General features: G+C 39.9%; 1 protein-coding gene and 1 non-coding gene across 3 annotated transcripts in view; one reads left to right on the top strand and one right to left on the bottom strand.

Annotated features, from left to right (window-relative positions):
• Nucleotides 1-18,551, bottom strand: part of Satb2 (SATB homeobox 2) — a 173,344-nt gene that overhangs the window by 67,567 nt on the left and 87,226 nt on the right. For both annotated transcript variants that reach the window (XM_076931897.1, XM_034499047.2), the window contains exon 6: nucleotides 7,292-7,764. In XM_076931897.1, coding sequence (XP_076788012.1) covers nucleotides 7,292-7,764 — 473 coding nt within the window. The remainder of the gene's footprint in view (nucleotides 1-7,291; nucleotides 7,765-18,551) is intronic.
• On the top strand, nucleotides 4,256-4,319 carry LOC117706374 (U7 small nuclear RNA). Its single transcript, XR_004606488.1, has one exon. It is a non-coding gene; the product is annotated as a U7 small nuclear RNA (small nuclear RNA).

The raw sequence follows: 18,551 nt of genomic DNA, 5'->3' as shown, positions 1-18,551 counted from the left end.
ACGTCACCGCCCATATAAAACAGGCAGGACCCCCTGACTCGCTCTTATCTTTCCACCTTCTTCTCCCCACCTTTGCCCTACCTCCTGAATAAACCTCCTCCCCCTTGGAACCGTGTGGTCTGGAGTGGTCTGTTCTGAGCTGCATTGTGTGGCTCCTGTCACACATTAGCTTGCTCAGCTCTCTATCTACATATAGTAGCCTAAGGACAGTCCTTAAAATGAAGACCCCACATCAGAAGTATAAGGATGAGTGTGAAACAGCACACACAAAGCAAGAGTCTGTGGTCCCACAGAGCCATAAGAGGAAGTGCTTAAAATGGACAGGTAAGAAAACAGCCATTGCAGCAACCTCAGTACTCTCCTCTGGCCCCCTTTGCTATAAAATAACATGAAAAGCAGGGCTAGCCATTCTTTCCAAAAGAGTTACACAGGTGCAATGTTACTGAATACACTATGTCCAGAACTGTATTAGCCTCATGCCACAGTAGACAGTTCACATCCTGACACCACTGGCATAAATATCCTAAATTCCTTCTGCAGAAAAAACACTCAATTTGTATGTTCTTAGTTTGAATGATAAATGTCTTGTTGGTAAACAAGAAGAAAACTATAAAAATAAAAAACAATAGCAACAGTAAAAACTGACAGCCAAAGATATCCATTTCCAAAGCCAGAGCTGTGAGCATGACACACAACAAGGTGCTGCCAGATGCATGCACAAATGACTTTGAAAGACATCTGTGGTGGTTTGAATACGCTTGGCCCAGGGCATAGCACTCTTAGGAGGTGGTGTCTTATTGTAGTAGGTACAGGCTTGTTGGAGTAGGCGTGGCCTTCTTGAAGGAAGTGTGTCACTGTGGGGGTGGGCAATGAGACCCTCCTCCTAGCTCCCGGGAAGTCAGTCTTCCATTAGCTGCCTTCAGTTGAAGATGTAGCTGAGTTCTCTCTCAGCTCCTCCTGCACCATGCCTGCCTGGACACTGCCATGCTCCTGCTTTAATGATACTAGACTGAACCTCTGAACCTGTAAGCCAGCCCCAATCAAATGTTTTCCTTATAAGAGTTGCCTTGGTCACAGCAGTAGAACCCAAACTAAGACAACATTGATCAAAATTAAGATGCATTAAAAAACAGTAGAGGTGGGCAAGGGCCACAGGAAGACAGTGGGGAAGGGGAACAGTGAGAACAAACTATAGTAATATAACAACATTTATGTATGAAAATGCCATAATAAACCCATCACTATGCATCAACCTAGAAAAAAAAACACAAATAAATAATAAAATAACTCTTGGAAATATAGGCCCTATATAATCAAATGGTATATGGCTCAGCAATCTAAGGTAATGAATAGTCTCTTTAAATAACAATCATTTTTTCAGATACTGTTTACTGTAAGCATGAGGTTTTCATCTGGAAATCTTAAAAGCAGGCAGACAAGGTTTTTATGTTTATATTCATGCTGGATTGATGAATGTTTGCAGATGATTTTAATTTCTACACACCTACACATACATAAACTAGTGAGACTTCTTGTTAAATCTTCAAGCCGAAATCCAGGGACACAACCTGTCACGTGACACCAGTTTTTATTAGTACTAATAACAAACAAGTCCTAGAGACATCAATTAGTTCTTGAAACCATTCAGGAACATAAAAATATGTTACACATCAGGAGAGCAACAGAGGACAAGATAGGTTTGGATGCCTATCAGAAGTGAATGGCTCTGGTTATGTATAACTATTCTTTCTGGAAAAATATACCATTTAACCATTTTTACATATGAACTTTACCTAGCAAGTCACTCTATCACCCAGAAATGTCTGATTCCATTCAAAAAGGCCATGGAAAAATCCATGGCTGGTTTCATGGGGTACACTACACTGTATTTCCCATTTAACAATACATCTGGTAAAGACAGCTGCCCATTTGTGCTGTTAGTGAGTACAGCGCACACAGCAAAAACAATCTGCCTGTTGACCTCCTGGTCAAGTTCAAACTATGTCATTCTGTCAATACCATCTACCTTGATTAGGCTGGGCTTATACACAACAGGTTATGATCCCAGAGGGATGAAAAGCTTTCCTAAATTAAAAGCAGAATTTAAAAAGGAAATACTCATACATTCCTATGTAGTTTCCATTTGATATCCTCAAGGCTGGCTCATGAACTCAAACTCATGTTGATTTAAAGTGAATGTTTCTTTCTGGGTGTAGCCATCTTACAAGCTTAATGGCAAGAGAAAAAAATAATAAAATGTGTTCTGTGCTTCAATCAGACCTTTTTGTAACTTGGCACTTCAAAGATGGCAATGCCAAAGAAAAATCATTAATCCATAGAGAGACATAAAGGATTCCTCAGGAGAAGACAGATCTCCAGGAGCCCGTGCCCTGGCACAGTGGATCCTCTCAGCAAGACTGTCTTTTGTTCAGACCCATTGGAAAGTCTTCCCTCATGCTTCAATGCTGTTTGGGTGAAATGCATATTGTAGTCACTTCAAAAATCTAAAGAAGTACAACCATGCTTTTACCCTTAGCTAAGAAAAGAGCTGTGCACATAACTAGGCAATAATATGTTGGCTAGGCATGAACTGACTATCATGAACATGGATGATTCAGAACACACTCGCACACAGAAGTACAGTAGATGGATCCCTTCACTTTGTATTTTCAGTAGCGGGCAACAGATTTTCTCCAAAGGACATACAAATGTGCCTGGGTCTTTTAAGTCACAAGAAGAAGCATGCAATTTGTGTGGGTCTCTCTGAATGCATTTTCCAAGTGATGGGAATGGGCTCTGTCATTAATATAATGTAAAAGGCAGCTAAGGGTCAAGGGAGCAAGAGATTCCATCTCTCCTGTCCTTCTACATCTAACACATACATACCAAACCCCAGGAGCCTGGGGGTCTCCTCTTCGCCCAATGACTCTGTCACTGCTTCATGCTGCTTAATCTGATCTGAGGCTGCGAACCACCTATCTGAAGCTGACTCCCTATCACATTCGAGCTCTTCTGGTTGCCTTTTTTGCCACTCAGTTTTGCAAAAGCAATCGGCTTCTGCATCCTGAGCAATTAATCACTCCTTAACTCTGAAGTGCTGGTCCTTGACCTCACCACTATAAGGAGCTACACTCTGAAATTCGATAAGGACATCTCCCAATCAAATGACTTCATGCCAAATCTCACGGCATAATGTCTATCCATTCTTTTTCCACATATGGTGGCTTTCCATCCATGTGGAATCTTCTAGAGGCTCTTCACTATGGCTATGATCTCCCTATTACTCCATGGCCACTTGTTCTTCTGGCATGTATTCTGTTTCCCTGGTTAGGAAGGTAGGAATGCTTTCTACCTGTGTGAGTTCCTTTTCCGTTGCTGTGATAAAATGTCCTGACAGAAGCAAATTAAGGAAGATTTCATCATTTTGTTGAAGACTGACTTAGTCATGTAAGGGACAGTATGACATGGTTTCCTGCCCCTAAAACAGAGTTAGAAGGGTGTGGGCCTCCATGAGTGTTAATGGTTGCTGTGTGCATAAGGCTTGTTTGTACAATAGTGTACATATTTTCATGTTCTTATGCCCTCTCTGTCAAGGTTAATGTGTCCATAATCAGAGTAGCATGAGTCTGAGAGGTGAGGGTGTGTCTTTGTCTCACAAAATAGTAGTACACTGTGACCTTCAGGATAGCCCTTAGGCTATGGAAAAGAACTCTAAAAACATGAATTCAAAAATAAGTTTTCAACTATGCAAAATATAAGGATGCAATATGAATTATATAAGGGGCTTAACAGACCTAGAAAAACAGAGGTAACTGCATTATAAGCCAGCTTGTTGGAAAGACACAAAAACAGGCAGATAAAAAGGCAGTAGATTCCAGAGTTTAAGGTCATTTTAGTCCAGAAGAAATTTAGGGCTAGACATGGTCTGAATGGTAATCTCAGGACAAGGTCCCATGCAGCTAAATTTACAAAGGCAGGTAAGTATCTGAATTCTTTTTGTAATATTAAAAAAAAAAATGTGCAGGCTGTCTCTTCCTAAGAATCAAGGGACTAAAGTCATGGAATGCTGATTCGTTTGATGGTCAAGAGGGAACCTGGAATAAATACCTGAATTGACCTGTAAATAAAAACATGGCTTTTGGTCTGCAGGAGATGAGGCAACAGAGAGCAACAGCAGTTAGAGCTCCTTTAGAATTTCTTCTAGGGAGAGCTGAGCCATCTGGAGATCTCTGGAGAGTGAACCCAGCTCTTCTAGAATTGTTCATAGCTCTTTTACAATGTTTTCTAACAGGATTTCTGACCTTGGTCGGAAACCCCACAAATTACTTAGAGAGCTTACACAAGTCTTTTGGAATGTTTTCCAGCAGGTACCAGAGAAGGCTGTCTGAAGAGCGAACATAGCTCTTTTAGAATTTTTTTCTGGCTTTCTGGTTTTAATTGGAAAACCCTAGAATTACTTTTAGAACTTTTCTAACAGGATTTCTGACTTGGTCAAAAAATTCAAGACATTTTTATAGCAACTTTTCTGACTCTGGTCAGAAAACCTATGAGCTATCTAGAGAGATTTCAGAATTTTTACTAGCAGAGAAAGCTGTCTTAACCAAAGAGAGCTGTATCAAAAGCAGAAAGCTAGCTGTCTTGAACAAACTACAGAGCCAAGAGCTATCTACAAAGCTGTCTAGGGAGACTGTCAGCTTGTAACCCTTGATTTGACTTCAAGTCATTTGTTTCACCGTTTCCAGACACCCCTTCTCTCAAGAACCCGGACCTAGCTGAGGCTGGTCCTTGGCAGTTGTAAGTCCTTAGGGAAGGCGTGAGATTCTGGCAGGAGCAGGAAGATGTAGACTTTCATAGATGCAAGTTTAAGCAAAGATAGGAAAACAGGAAGCTGTAAACTCTTAAAGCCCACCCACATATGTCCTTTAGCAGGACCCCATCTCCTAAAGGTTCCACGACCTCCCCAGATAGTTCCACTACCTGGGACCAAGTATCCAAACATGAAACTACAATGGCTTTTTTTGAAACCATTGCCTCACACTACCTTTTCACTCCCTAGTTTAAATCCCAGGTTCTGTACCACTTTTCTAGTAGCCCACTATCTCCCTACCCACTGCTTTTAGTGCCAAACTTACAGGTTCAATATTCATTGCCAATCTTCATAAGAAATCTGCCAATATTTCAAAGTAAAAACAACTAGAACCCTAAAAATCCCTGTGGCCTTGGTCAGCTACTCTGTAGTATTTTTCGACTTTGCTTTCACTCACCAGGCTCAAGCCCTGGGATCATCTTTATTGTTTCTCCCTGTATCCATTGACAAGCTTCCATGAGGGCTCTACTGCCTCCAGCATCCATCCACACTTCCCCACATTTCAGTGGGTCTCTCTTGGCAGCCTCCTAACTAGAAGTGCTACTTTCCATAAGACAAAAAGCAAAAACCTTCCTACAATCAAATTCTGATCAGTGAGTCAGAGCACATTCCCACGTGAGACCTTACACATTTTCAGTGCTTAAAGTTCAAAACGTTTAGCAAATTCTTACACGATCTTTTTTTAACTAATTCTCTCTCTCCCACCAATATCTTTAATTTTATTATCAACTGCCAACTAGTCTCACAGTTTTTAACTCAATATTTTCCTTACGAATTCCATTAACTTAATACACTTCTTGATCTTCATTAAACTTTATTAACCTTCACAGCCTACTTCCCCCAGAAACCTAATATTCATGTTTTCCAGTTTTCATCAGAACCTTCTCTATTTCCCTACATCAGGTGCAGTAAGGTCTTTAGCTCCAACCTGCTGTGTTCCTGAAGACTAGTGTAAGCACTCCTCAGTCCCAACTCCCCAGGACCACAGCATCACTGCATCTGCTCTCTTGTGGTACCCACCACACTTCAGAGTTCAGTATAGCTCTCTGCTACCCTCTGCTCACTGCTGAGGCCATTGGTCCCCAAGGCTCAGCCCCTTTACTTGATGGTCCCTCATAAGAGAGGACACATGGTTTGCAGAATGTACCCCTCCACCTCGAACCGGTGGCGTCAGCACCTTGTAAGAATAAAATTCTCTACGCCCTGTCCCCCATTTCCTAAATCAGAAACTCTGGGATGAGCTCTGAAACCCTTATTTTAACAACTTTCCATTCTAATATATACTCACTAAGAAGCACAAATAGAAAAAAAAAAAAAAAAAAAACCAAATAAGCAACACTCAGAAAGACAACACATGTATAAGAGAACTGTTCATCTCTATAGTTTAATATTATAGTCAAATGTAATTCTTTCAAAACATTAAAAATAGTAATCTATATGTTAACACCTTAAACCTAACTTGCACATTTTAAAAGGCTTATAGAGATACTTTTGTAATGTTCAAAAAAAAAGGTTTAAAAACAAGTTATTTGAGTATGCATAAATAGTTTTACAAGTAGTCTCAATATTTTTTTTAAAAGGGTGGTGGTGATAATTCCAAAATTCACAATCAAGGGTCCACCCAGGGAAACAGGATGATAAGGATGAAGGAGGAGTATGCACAAATACCCAGCCAATCAGTGGGAAAATTCTGGGTACTGAGCTGGGGTAGCTTCTCAGACACTGAAATTAGTTCATTAAGATTTTGTAGGAATGAGTGGTGACTTTGTATCATGACAGAAGACTATTATTCAATTATGTGTGCTCTGAAATTTTTCCTGTATACTGTGTGTGCCTGTGTGTGTATGATGTATGAGGGATGTGCATGCGTGTGTATAATGTATGTATGAGGGGTGCACATGCATATATGTGTATGATGTATGCATGAGGCATGTGCATACATATGTGTGTATAAGGTATGTATAAGGGGTGCACATGTATATGTGTGTATCATGTATGTACGAGAGGTGTACATGCATGTAGAGGCATGATGTTGACATTTGTAGCTCGTCCTTATAACTCTACACTATATTTGTGTGTGTGTGTGTGTGTGTGTGTGTGTGTGTGTTTATTGTGAGGCAGGGTCTTTTTGCTGACCCTGGAGCTCACAGGATGGGTAGACTTACTGATCAGAAAGCACCAGATTCCCACTCATCTCTCTCTGCTATCCCTCTCACTCTAGGCTTAAAGGTGTGAACCCACTGCACAGCTTTTTCCATGGGTGCTGGGGATCTGGACTCAGGTCCTCCTGCTTGGGCAGCAAGCATCTCCCAGCCATTTCCTTGTTGCCATAAAACATTTTGAAGAAATTATAAAGAAATGAATACGGATCCTGCTTCTTCTCTACTCTGACTCTCAATCCCCAGAGAATGTTGTTAATCCTACCTGTGTGCGGTTGAATGCCACTCTTGCAAAGACAGCTTGAGACACACTGGCCCTCTTCAGCTCATCTCTAACTTGCTGGTAGATATCAGGAGAGACTTCCACAGAGGAGTTGGTTGGCTCTGGCTTAACTGCTCTGGGAATGGGTGGATGGTTCAAGAACTGCTGGTTGATGGCTTGAGGATGCTGGTGAGCCAGGAGCCGGCTAACGGCTATCTGTTGGTTTATCAGATGGGCCATGGCTATTTGCTGCCTGACAAGCTGTGGGCTGAGCTGCGGTGAGAGAAGACCAGGGCTCATGATGGGCTGTAGTGCGGGCACTTGGTTTCGGATCGGAGTACTGTGGTGGATTTGGCTATGAGGAGACTGTTCGTTGGTTTTGCCCAGGGATGCCAGCTGGTTCATATTTGGTAAATGCATTGGCCGCTGGCCCAGAACACAATAGTCTGAAAGGTTCTCTCGCTCCACTCTTTCCACTGTTGAGAGATAAAAAGAAAAATTCACCATTATAATCATACATTTTCATGATTACAACTTATTGCAACTACATAGAGTACTTAATTGTTTTATTTTTGGTACACTAATGATACAAATATTTTTCATACAAATCTGAAAAACCCCAAAGCAAAAGTGAGTTATTCTTGCTAAGCAGTCAGTATCAATCTGTGGCTCTCAGCCCCTTTGACAAACTTCTATCTCCAAAAATGTTTACATTACGATTCATAACAGTAGCAAAATTAGAGTTATGAAGTAACAATAAAAACAATTGTATGGTTGGGGGTCACCACAGCATAAAGAACTGCATTAAAAGGGTTGCAGCATTAGGAAAGTTAAAAACTACTGGGTTATAGTTATAGATTTTTTTTTCATAAAAGATATGAAAGTGAAAATATTTGCCACTTCAGCTTGTTTAAATTTGTTAAAACTAAGCATTTCTTAGACTAGCAAGACAAAGACACACCAGCCAGTACCAATTCCAAAGCCCAAGACATTTCTAAGCCCTGTGATCTCCCTCCATCTACAGCCTTAGCAATCAAACACCAACTGCTGTAATCTACTACAGCTCATGGCTAAGAGCTTAGTTCCCAGTTACCAGGATAACAGCAAAGGCAATGTCTCCTGATGAAAGCTGCTACCTTCTAATTCTGTGTTGGGAATGCACCAGGGGTACACTAAACGCAGAGTGCCTATTGACCATGCGGAGGGTGGAAAAGGCTTTGATAGCCAGTGCTCCAACTGTGATGGGAAGTTCATGAAAATGCTGCCATAGACCCACTGCTTCCTCACTTGCTGTCTTCTTTTGAAAATGAATATTTTAATAATCCCAAGATTAATAACATCATCTTGACTAGTCCTTAAATAAGTTTCTTTCCTGCTCCAGGTTATTGCAAAGTATTAAAAGTTTAAAGGATAATCTTGAGTGAGTGAACAAAGAGAATGTTTCACAGATGCATGAGTTGAGTACATAGGATCAGTACATGGCTCTGCAGTTAAGAGCACTGGTGATCTTTCTCTAGACCTGGGTGCATTTCCCAGTACTATTGTACTTTATTGCCTAAAATAAAGTTTTGTTTGAAGAAAACACCCAAGGCATAAACAGCTTGGTCATTGCTAGTTTTAAGTGTTTATAGTAATCACCTCAAAAATGTGTTTCAAAGCAAATTCCAATGTCCCTTAGTAAGAAAGCCTTATTTCTTATGCTTCCAAATATTATGTTTAATTATGCAAAAAAAATTTTTAAAGAAGCTGGGTGTGATGGCACAAAGAAAGGAGATTACTGTAAGTTCAAAGCTACCCTGAACTACACATCAAGTCCTAATATGCCTCCGGACCCCCAAGTCTATTAAAGATAAATTCAACAGGCACTGTTTGTGGTGGTTACACGCTAGAAATCAAAGCTATTTACCTGCAGGAAAAATATTTTTAAAGGTCTATTTCCATTACCTTTATCTGTGTGTATATGTGTTTGGGTATGTGCCTGTGAGCTCAAGTGCACTTAGAAATAGGAGGCAACACAGCCCAAAGAGCTAAAGTTCCAAGCAGTCATGAGCTGTCTGATGTGGAACAGAACGTGGGAGCTCTGTAAGAATGTTTTTAACCTTTAACCATGAGGTTAGAGAGCCATCTCTGTAACCTCAGGAAAAACTTTTGAAAATAATGATTTTTTTTATCATTAAATTAGCATTTGCAGGTTGATATACAGCTTAGACTGAAAGAAGCCAGCCTAAGGAGTAAGAAAAAGACTGCACAGGCTCAGAGACTTTAAAGGAAAATTTCAAGTGCTGGGAAACAGGCTGGGACACACATGAAGAATCTGAATACAATCGATCAACTGGGAACATGGAAGAAAGTGGAGTTTTTTCCCTAAATTAATAACTTGACATGGCTTTTTAAAAGAATATATGTGGAAGTAAATTTACATATCAAATGTAAGTGGGTATTTGACCATGTTATTTTCTATTTTGAATATTTCCAGAGGGTTTTTTTTAAAGAAGTAGGCAGCCAACCTACATTAGGATCGCATTCACACACATACAAGTATTTTTTCTTCTTTTTCTAAAGAACCAAACTTTTGTTCAACTTTTCTATGAACTCCCAAGTAAGGCAAAAGTTTACTTCAAACTTCTTTAATTTCTAACTGAATCTCTGACTGTAACTCATTTAGTTTACACGTCACCTTTCCTGCGTAAGGTTCAAGGGAAACAAATCATTTTAATCTTCTCTAAAGGCACACACCTTCCAATCATTGTATTAATTAAACATTAAAGAACAGAGCCTTAAATCCAAACCAAGCAAACAGCTATGAGCTTTTAGATAAGGTAATCCAGTAGGGTTCCCACTGACAGGAATTATTATTGTGATTTCTTTATTGAAAGAAGATGTAGAGAGAGCAGGGACAGCTTCCAGAGTGCAGCCAGACTTCACAGACACAAACACCCAGTCTCAGGTAAACATGGGATTCACTCGTTTGAGCTTGTTTGTAAGCCAGTCAATTCAATTTTTAAATTGTTTCCAAGTACTTAATAAGTACATTTTTATCCCCACTTTTTCCACTAAAAAAAAAAGATAGAGAATCACCTCTCTATAGAATATATTCTTCAACCAAAAGCTAATTGTCTAAACTTTTAGTGTTTTATTTTTCTTTTTCAAAGATTTACTACTCTTGAATGAGTTGGCTTTTCTGTGATGGCATTGTTAACTTAAAAAAAAAAAAAACTATAGATCTAGTCATGATTATGCATGTAATTAAAATGTAATTATAAGAGATCAAGGCCGGAGCGGTGGTGGCGCACGCCTTTAATCCCAGCACTTGGGAGGCAGAGGCAGGCGGATTTCTTTCTGAGTTCGAGGCCAGCCTGGTCTACAGAGTGACTTCCAGGACAGACAGCCAGGGCTACACAGAGAAACCCTGTCTCAAAAAACAAAAACAAAAAGAAACAAACAAAAACCAAACAAAAAAAGAATCCCCAGATCTGCAGCCAGGCATGCTGGTAAACACCTTTAATTCCAGCACTCAGGAGGCAGAGGCAGGCAGGTCTCTGAGCTCAAGGCAGAGTGAGTTCCAAGACTACACAGAGAAAAACCAACCAAATGAAAATCGAACGAAAAGAGAATTCCCACATCTTTATAAATGCTTATTGACAGGAGCTGTGATGGGAGCATGTTAGAGATGTGCCAGTATCATTTATCCAGTAATGAGGGGGGTTGCAGGCATCAGTACTGGCCATGGCTAACTGGGGAAGGGTCGCTGCGGAGGGGCAGAAAATCTATCCACGATGCAAGCTGGGTGTTTTCTTCTTTTCTTCTGACTTTCATGAAAACTACTAATTCTTACCTCATGACTCTATGTGTTGGTAATTAGATTCATTTTCAAACTACAAGACAAACATCTGATAATTAAATCCTGCCTGTATGGTTGCCATTTTTTTCTTTTTAAATCTTGTCAATTACTAAAGATACTCTTGTGTTTATCAGCCCCTTGATAGCATTATCAATAAAATCCAGGTTCTTTACCTCTAAAGATCAAAATCGACAAGATGAGAGTCACAGGCACATCAGCAGTCACTTCTGCTGCCATCAACCAAGGATGCAAATGGTGTAAGCAGTGACTTTGCACAGACTGTCCTCTTTGAAGAGTCCCCGCCCCCATTAGTTCCAGGGGCTACTTTTTTTTTTTTTTTTTCAGAGTGGGGAAGGGAGTGGCTTCCTGGGGATGCAACTCTGGACCTATCCCTCCCAGTCCTAGCTGCTACTCAAAAGTGAACATCAAAGTGTACTTTTAGCCTCTTAAGTCAATGTAACAAGATATGCAAACGCTTTAAAGGAGAATAGGGTAGACTCCATCTGAAAATGGAGCCTGGGAAATTGTCGTTTCTTTCCCCCCTCTCGTTCCTGCCCCACATCTTCTCTTCCTTCCTACTTTGCCACATTTCTTTTCCTTTTCCTCCGCCTGCTTTCTAAGTGATTTGAAATTCACACTGCATCTTTCCGTTTCTGCCTATTCACTTCATGTTGTCTTAAGCTGACTGAATACCACTGTTTTGTCTATAAGGTTCAGAGAGTCCTTGTGAAGCTCATCAGTAGAACAGAAACCCTGAAGGAAGTGAGGACAGAAAGCAATGTGGCCTCTGACCGTGGTGAATGCATCCACAGCAGAAAATACTCGGGAGACATTAAAACATGAGTGCTTCTGAGATTGGAAGTCAGAGCTGCAGCAGCATTCACAGTGAGTAGGGCAGTGTGGAGCCCAGGCACTGAAGGGACGCGCTGGAGGGTAAAGTGGCTTCGAGGTCCCAGGCATGATCAGACTTGTGGAACTGCTGTGCAGTGGGCCAAAGGTTTTCCTCACTCCCACAGCCCCATGGCCAGAAGCCTTCTAGCTTAGAAATCAGACCTGAGGTCCTCTCCAGTTTCTGAGAGCCCAGAGATCCCAGAGGAGAACTGTAGAGCAGGGCCCAGTGCGACTGAACATGAGTGTAACAGTGAACAGTGACTGAACATCACCTTAACAATGTTACAGCCCAGGGGCTGCAGAAGCCTTACAAAGTCCTCAGCACTGACTTCTCCCTCAGGGCACAAGAGGATATGCTCTCCGGAGTTTATCCACATTATCAGCAGAAGACATTGGTCCCCTAGTTACGGCTTTATTCCAAGAAACTGTATCATATAGCCAGAGAATATAGCCAGAAATTGACCTTATTTTTTTTTTTTCCTTTTTCTTTTAAGACAGGGTTTCTCTGGGTAGCCCTAGATGTCCTGGAACTCGTTCTGTAGACCAGGCTGGCCTTGAACTCAAAGAGATCTTCCTGCCTCTACCTCCCAAATGCTGGGATTAAAGGCATGCACCACCACTGCCAGGCTTGAGAGTCCACTTTTAATTGGTACAGGGACATCAACAAATAGTTTTCTGGCTTAATGATGGGTTAAAGTATATAAAAGATTATTAGAAAATATTTACATATATTATTCATAGAGAATATATGTGTGTGTGTGTGTATGTGTGTGTGCATATATGTATATACATATATGTGGAGAGGGAGAAGGGAGAGCACACGTGTTTATATGCCAGTATCCTGGCACCTGAATCACTTTATTGAAATTTATATAAAATCTTTCCAGATGACTGTGGCGTGGTATACTGGCTTCAAACAGAGACTTCAAAGCCACACGCCAGGATTGAATCCTATCACAGCAATTTGGCAGGTGTGTGACCACTTCTCTGTGCTGGAACTTTTCATATGTAAAATAAGTGTTTCCTGCAGTGAGCCAGGGTGATGAAGAGTGTTGGAGCTAATGCCTCTCAACATCTACACACAATTGTGCCAGACACACAGTTCAGGTCTGTGGCTTAGCAGATAGTCCAACTGAGATCCTTTAGTATACATGACTCATTGGAAGACGGTTAGTAATAGTTGTGGGTACTGAGTCAGAACCTCTTAGGGCTCTTACACGTGTCGAGATTCTAATGATCTGTGAGTAGCCTAAACCCGAGAACCAATATGCCATGTCATCTCTGCTCTGAAGCATCTTAGTATGAGTTTAAGATGAGGATGTCGTATAATCCGTGCTTGGATTTGCTGGTGTTAGCTCTTGCAGTCATATTAAATGTGGTTGCTAAACTCTGTTCTTCACTAATCCCTAAGAGAAAAGCTATGATTTTACTGAACTGTAATTATATTTTAAATTTATGTAAAAATTCAAAATTTCCCTTTAGTTTTATTTTCATTGATCATTATATTATGAAGAAACACTGATTGAAGCTGGTGTTTAAAAGCTATATTCAAGAAGAATACACTGAATAATATATTTTATTGGCTGGGGTACTTCAACAAATAGAAAAATCCATGGACCTAATTCTTTTTTGTTGTTGTTGTTTCATATTTTTAAAGACTTATTTTTTTTTAAAGCCAAAATTAAATTTTATTTCACATTGATAGAAACTGTGAAAAAATGACATTGTCCCACATTATAGCACACAAATTCAACGAAATATTTCTTATCCCAAATAAATAAAGACTTATTTTTATGTCATGTATATGAGTGTTTGCCTGCATTTATCTCTGTGTACCTTATGAATGCCTGGTGCCTACAGAGGCCAGAAGAGGCCTTTGGATGCCCTGGAACTGGAGTTTCAGACCATTGTTAGTTACCCTATGGGTGCCAGGAATGAAACCTGGGTCCTCTAGCAGAATAGCCGGTGTTCTTAGGCTCGGGGCCATTTTTCCAGGCTATCTTAAGAAAAGGGAGTAAAATTTAGAATCTCAATATTATTAAGATTTTTGTTAAATTAATATAAATTTCAGAAAATATTTATATAATGTGATTAACACATAAACCTTCTTAGTCCACATTTTTTTAAAATTAGGACATGCTAACCAATGTCTTATGTCTCTCAAAAGATTACCTAAAGAACCTCTCTTGTTCTTTTGTTTTCATAATTGTCACAGCATATCAATTTTGAAAATTAATTCCTTCAGTTTAATTCACTATCAAATAGAATCATGTGCCCATGACACATATATTAGTACTCAGTTTCTCCAAATGAGCATTAACCATTCATATGCTGAGCTGGGAGTGGTGCTGGTGCACACCTGTAATCCAAGCTCTTGGAAAGTGGGAATGTGAAGCGCAGAAGTCCAGGGTCATGCACAGCTGTACAGCAAAGCCGGCCTGTACAGTGAAAGACCCTGCCTCTTAACAGCAAGTTCATACTCAAACCTTTGAATGGGGAGGTGGAAAGATAGACAGTGGATGAAATGATAAAACCCACAATTACGTAACCAAGTTTATAGGGCTGGTTAGAAGGCTTGGTGGGTCAGGGTGCCTGCCTCTGAGCCTGACAATATGAGTTCAGTCCCCTGGGTCTACATGGTAGATAAATGATTGCCACCACATTGTACACCCATGCACACAAGGATAAATGTAAATTTTTAAAACAATAAATTTTATAGAAATGCAATACAAATACATGTAAGTTTCACATCTTCACATGAGAAGCAATAAATCTGCTTTACTTGTATTTATGCTATATCAACTAACAGATGGACGGACGGCACCCTAGAGTATTCTCAAAAATAATTGGTCAATGGCTTGGGTTTTTGTTGTTGTTTTTTTCTTCCTTTTTAATAGACTAGGAAGGAAATTATAGATATTCTAATTCTCTAAACATGGTGATTTAGACCTGCAATCCCAGCACTCAGGAGGCTGAGGCAGAAGAGTTACCATGAATATGAGACCAGAATTTGACCAGTGTTTTAATGCAGAGCTAACACAGTTGCTTTGTGAAATCACCCCTGGAATTCATCCATAGTTATAATGGGTGAAAAGCAGCAAACTGGGTAAAAGGCTTTGCACTGAGAAACTTCCAGAATGTCTGGCCTGTGGATTTTTCTTTAAGCCATTAAGATGCTTATGCAAATGTAAACAGATTAGCATGAGTGAGTGCTAATGGATTCCTTAATAAGATAACACTCTAGAATTCCCCAGGACCTCATTTGGAAAACCCGGGTAAAAGAATACAAGGAAAAAGCAAAGAGACAGACACCCTTCTTTAAACCCTCAGTTCCTCCCTGCAAGCAATTCTAGAGAGGTAAGACAGACATGGGTTTAGTTTTGTCTTGGGCACCCCAATATGGGCATGGCCAACCAAATCAATCATTTTAAATTGCTACCCAAAGTCTGAGTATAAAACAGAGATAACATTAGCAAGCACCATTCCAAACCTTTACCTCAAGTTCTCTGATCCATCATCCCAAACCCCAACAGCAATAATATAGACAATGATCTTATTAAGAAATAAGTTAGAAAACGTGTTCAAGGTCAAATAGCTGTTCAGATGCAGAAAATATTCCAAATAGGAGCTATTGGTTCTAAAATCACAAGTAAAATTTAAAAATCATGTAGGCAATAAAAATGTGTCTTTGTTGTGTTGGGTTCCCCTCCCCCACCTTCTCTGCTTAACTTGCAGTGATGGGCTCATTGCCTCAATGTTTCACAAGTGGTCTTTGATGGGTTTCTCTTTTTCTTTTAATTATTGGATTTACTTATTGACTTGGAGGACAGCAAGGCATGTGTGTGTGGAAGTCAAAGGACAACTTGTCAGTTCTCTGGTTGTACCGTGTGGTTCCTGAAGACTAATCTCGGATCCTCAAGTTTGGCATCAAGTGCCCTTATCCACTACACCATCTTGCTGGTTCCTTGATAAGTTTCATTCAGAAACAAGATGCCTTAGCTCAGAAATTTTCTTATCTGTAAAGCCAAGGCAACTCTTGAAAACTGTGTTAGTATCTTAGGTACCAGCAAGCCTGCCACCTACATCATAGCTGAGGCAAGCCTGCCATCTACACTATAGCTATGGCATAATCCAGATCTCAACCCTGTTGTTTAATTTCCAAAATGGTGTGACCCAGATATAAACAGCTCATTTAGGAAGCTGAAGCTCAGAGAATCCAAAAGTAGGTTGGGCATACACACCTTTAATTCCAGTACTCTTAGCACTCTCTGTAAGTTTGAAGCCAACCTGGTCTACAAAGTAAGTCCAGAACAATCAGGGCTATTACACAGAGAAACCCTGTCTCAAAAAAAAAAAAAAAAAAAAAAGAACAGAAGAGAAGAAAGGAAGGAAAAAAGAGAGGAAGGGAGGAAAACAGGAAGGAAGGAAGGAAGGAAGGAAGGAAGGAAGGAAGGAAGGAAGGAAGGAAGGAAGGAAAAAATGCAAAAGTAGAAAGGTTAGTGAAATTGAAAAGTGATTTTTCCAGACTCCTGGTGCCCATGGTGTGCTGCCGGAGCTACAGTGCCTGGGTTGGCACACACTCATTACTGGTGTTAGGGTTAGAATCTGAACCGATCAACCCTCTTGTGCCAATCCTGCGTTTGAAAGTATATACAAGTGTGCACACAATGCTTGTGACAAGTATTTGCATGTGTGACTTGGTGGCTGGGTGAGTTATGTGAGTAGCAAGGGCCCTGTTTGCTGTCTCTCCACAATGTGCTATGCAAATCCTTCTGAGGTGACACAGCTTGAATAATTCAATCAAGAAAAGGTGAAACAATAATTGAATCAGCTAATCTTTAATGAATAGTTATTTATGTTTTCTTGTTTGTTTCAGTTCAGATGAAAATATTTATTAATTATTGCATGCCAAGAATTACGCCAGTCCTTAGATATACAGTACCAAATGATTTTAACTTTAAAAAAAATACATCTTTTTTTTTCTGCTCCAGATAAATTAACCACTTGGTATACATAGATGTTTAGAGTACCAGCCAAAGACACTAAAAAGTGTCTTTCTATTTAATAATAAAAATTCCTTTCAATGTCTATTTTCATTGGCAATTCATCTGCTCACTAGTAGTAAAAAATACATGATTATAACCCCCTTATTTTATTTTTCTTGCAGCCAAAAGAACTTTACTACAATGTAAATGTCATCAGCTTAGAATCCCACCCACTCAATGAGGGATGTGACCCAGGGAGGGAAAAAAATGAGTCCCATTGGTAAATTTTGTATGTAGAAGGTAAAGGTGTTTAGTTGAAACAGCAGAACAGTAAATTAAACGTGTTGCATGTACATGACATGTTAACAAATACCTTAAGGTCCCAAGCAATCAGAGTGAATTCATGTCGAACTGAATGTCATGAAGTGGGCAATCAGTCAACAGTTTTGGCCCTCCAAAATGATAATTACGTATGGTTAAATCCTGTATTTATTTTGGCTCCTCTCTCTGAGCTGGAATACACATTAGCAATTCCACTGTCCCCCTGAAGTCTTTGGCTGTATGTTAGGTCTTAAAAATGTAAACATAACGAAATAAAACAGCATCCCATGGGACTATATTGAATATGCCCATCTATGAAGTATTTCTGATTTATTGTCTTCTGGTCAATCACTATAAATAAAAGTCAATTTATTATTTGAAAGTCAGTTTCAGTTCATTCAACACAGACACAATGAGGCCTGCATCTATCAGCTACAAGTCCCACACCCTTGAAACAAACAACTAGAGTTCACAAAACATAATCAAAGAAAAGATTTAGCAGACTGAAAGAGCCAAAGGGCAGAGGCATGTGGGCATAGGGGCACTAAGTCTCTTACGTCTACCAAACCTACAAGTTTTTTCTTTCTCTAAATTTGTTACAGAGACGTTGTCTCTGGGTTGGGAATTTGCTTGCAAAGTCTCTGCCTAAAGCAAGACATTCAGAGCCAACTTGTTAACTCCCAATAAAACAGCCCCACAAGTGAAGGAGTACCAGCCGGCATTGTGATAATATCCTGTGACTGGTTTTCTTAGGTGTATTTTCCACTTATTATCAGCTTCCTTTCCCCATCATATTAAGATCTATAGAACCTAGGCATTCATTATAAAGCAACTGGGATATGGACACCTCTGTTTCCCTGGCAATGAAAGCTCACGGGATCTATTAAGCTCCATGGAAAAAGTGACCACTGTCCACTTTACTGCCCCACAGCCCCACTCTCTGGTAATGCAATTGCCCTGGCTCCAAGCAGTTTGATAACATCAATCATTTCAAATGTCCTCTAAGTGTAGATGAAAACTGCTCACTTCTAACGATGCCTACACTCCTGAATCTAAAATCTAGGCTATCATTTTAAAGAAAATTCATCACAAGATGAAAAAAAAAAAAAAAAAAAGCCACACTTGCAGAACTTAACATTAATATTTAGAGTCTGCCTCTCCCATTTAGCACTCCATTTATATTAATTCTTTAATTCAACCTATTATAAAAGGATCATCAAGGAGA

Source organism: Arvicanthis niloticus, chromosome 3 (assembly GCF_011762505.2).
Source record: "Arvicanthis niloticus isolate mArvNil1 chromosome 3, mArvNil1.pat.X, whole genome shotgun sequence".
NCBI lineage: Eukaryota > Metazoa > Chordata > Mammalia > Rodentia > Muridae > Arvicanthis > Arvicanthis niloticus.
This window is presented reverse-complemented; position numbering and strand designations above follow the sequence as displayed.